Genomic DNA, 2,423 nt, shown 5'->3' with positions numbered 1-2,423 from the left:
CATGGTCAACACCCTTCTGCCATTGACTTCTAGTCCAACATTTTTAGATTTCCCATGTGTAGGATACAGTGAGATTTGTCTTCTGGGATGCTAGATATGTTGATAGGTTCCATTGAACCATCCCATGGTATCTACATCTAGCTTCCCAATGCATTCTATCCCATAAATACACATAGTTATGATCTGTCCATTGACAGAGACATGAGTAAAACACTCATTCCAACACAGAAAGGTACCTGGGCCAGGCCTGCTGCTTGTTCTCCAGACGCCCTCCTTGTGCCTCATTTCTGAGGCAAGATTCTGTTCTGCCCCCAGCGAGGTTTCTTCCTTGATGGACAGCAGCAAAAGAGTCTCATGAAGGCATTTCCTATCCTCCTTGCCCATGCCTTCAAGCCTCGAGGCTGGCCATGGCTGCGGGTAGACTTGTCCTTTGCTGAGTCTCTGTGGGAGCATAAGATGTCTTCTGTGTTATCAGTGCTGGTACTCACTGAGCAAATGCAGGGGGCACTCTTGGAGCATTGGTGGTCTTGGTCCGAAGTGATTGTTCTCTGGAGTGGCATGTGGAGAGGAATGGTGGCCCTTCTGTCTCCTCTTTGACCTGGCCGCTGGCCATAGGCAGACACCTGACCACTAGTGGATGACCCTCTGAGCAATGTGCCAAGGGCAGGCTCACTCCTCCTCCTCCTGGGTGGTAGAGGGAAAGCAACAGGATCCTCTAGGGAAGGGAATGGTGCCACCCCTGGATTCACAGGTTGAGCCAAGGTTGTGCAGGTAGGCCACTGGAGAGCCTGCCTTTTTAGTAAGCAATAAGATGCCATGGTCTGGTTGAATTTTCTCTGTTGTAAGGATTCTTTGATGTCCCGGGCTTGGAACCCAATGTGTTCCATGGCTTTCACAATTGCAGGGTCAGGCAAGCCAGGGACCATTTCTTCACAGTCATTTGGTGAAGCCTCCATTTCTTCCCTAAGCCAGGGATGTCTTTTCACTTCATCTACTGTTGGCCTAAGACTGGGGTCGACTGTCATTAAGAGGCTAAGCAGGTCCTGGAGCTCTTGGGACATGTCCAAGGGGACAGTATAATTCGCATTCACAATCTGATGTCGGAGCTCTGGTAGGGTGACAGCATCAAATGGGACTTTCCCGACTACCATGAAATATAGAACCACTCCTAACGTCCATATGTCGACCTTGGGGCCGTCATAAAGTCTTCTAAGGTGAAATTCAGGGGCAGCAAATTTGTAAACCCCACAGTAAAAGCTGAGTTTTTCTCCAGGCCTAACTTGGGCGCCAAGGCCAAAGTCGATAATTTTGACATTTCCCTTCCTATCCACCATGATGTTGTCCGGTTTCAAGTCCCGATGAATTATTCCATGTTCATGGCAGTAACTCACGGCACTTAGGATTTGCCTGAAGATCCCCCGGGCACGGTCTTCCTCCAGGTGGCCAGCCTTTCCAACGTATTGATATAGTTGTTTTCCCGCAAACACTTCCATGATGAGGTATATTTTCTTCTCAGACTCAATCACTTGGACAAGTGAGATGATGTTGGGGTGGTTGATCATCTTCATAATATTTACCTCAGGATTGACCGCTAAGCACCACTTATTCTCTTTTTGAAGTACTTTGACTGCCACCAGGGTGCTGGTGAAGCGGTGGTAGGCCAGTTTGACTTCGGCAAAGCCTCCACGGCCAAGGGTCTTCAACATCACATACTGCGAGTAGAAGTTTTCTTTTTCCAGGGGGCTGGATGGAGATCCAAGGTCTGTGGCATCCTCTTCATTACTACTAGAGCTCATTTTTGGTAACAAAGTATAAATGCTACCTAAGAGAAAGAAAAAGAAGAAAGAAGAAATTCAAAATGAAAAAGAAAACAGTGAAAAAAATAGAAAGACTGAAATTCTAACAAACAACTAACAACAACAACAACGACAAAAACCTGGAAAACCAAAATCACACACACACAAAGCCAAAAGAATCCAAATAACAAAAACCTAGCTGCAGGTCACTAGGGAGGAGGACCAGAGCTCAGCAACACTGAGAATGAAGACCGTTGATTCCTTAAGAAGAAAAACATACAAAGAAATACAGAAAGGATGAAGAAATTTAAAAATTAGAAGATCCAAGCAATGTAAAATGAAACAAAAGCAAGCAAAACTCCAAACAAACAAAATACATTAAAAAGCAAAAACCTAGAAATCAAAACAAAATATAACAAAGCCCACAAAAGCTTCTAGATTATACAAATCACTTATAAAATAATAAACACCAAGAAACAATCCAATGAATAATTTGGACGGGTACTGAAAAGTGTTTTCTCAGAAGACACACAAATGGCTTAAGAAATATATATATAAATATATATATATATATATATATATATACACATATCTGTGTGCGTATATATATGTGTGTGTGTGTGTGTG

General features: G+C 43.9%; 1 protein-coding gene across 1 annotated transcript; it reads right to left on the bottom strand.

Moving 5' to 3' along the window:
• Positions 1-281: 281 nt before the first annotated feature.
• Positions 282-1,796, bottom strand: LOC128113185 (sperm motility kinase 2B-like). Its single transcript, XM_052742781.1, has one exon. It carries the CDS (start codon positions 1,794-1,796, stop codon positions 282-284), a length of 1,515 nt encoding a protein of 504 aa, XP_052598741.1.
• Between the last annotated feature and the right edge of the window lie 627 nt (positions 1,797-2,423).

The sequence above is a fragment of the Peromyscus californicus genome, unplaced genomic scaffold, assembly GCF_007827085.1.
Source record: "Peromyscus californicus insignis strain IS unplaced genomic scaffold, ASM782708v3 Scaffold_18__1_contigs__length_77618521, whole genome shotgun sequence".
In the NCBI taxonomy this organism is placed as follows: domain Eukaryota; kingdom Metazoa; phylum Chordata; class Mammalia; order Rodentia; family Cricetidae; genus Peromyscus; species Peromyscus californicus.
The sequence above is the reverse complement of the archived record's forward strand: the minus strand, read 5'-3'. Positions and strand labels throughout refer to the sequence as shown.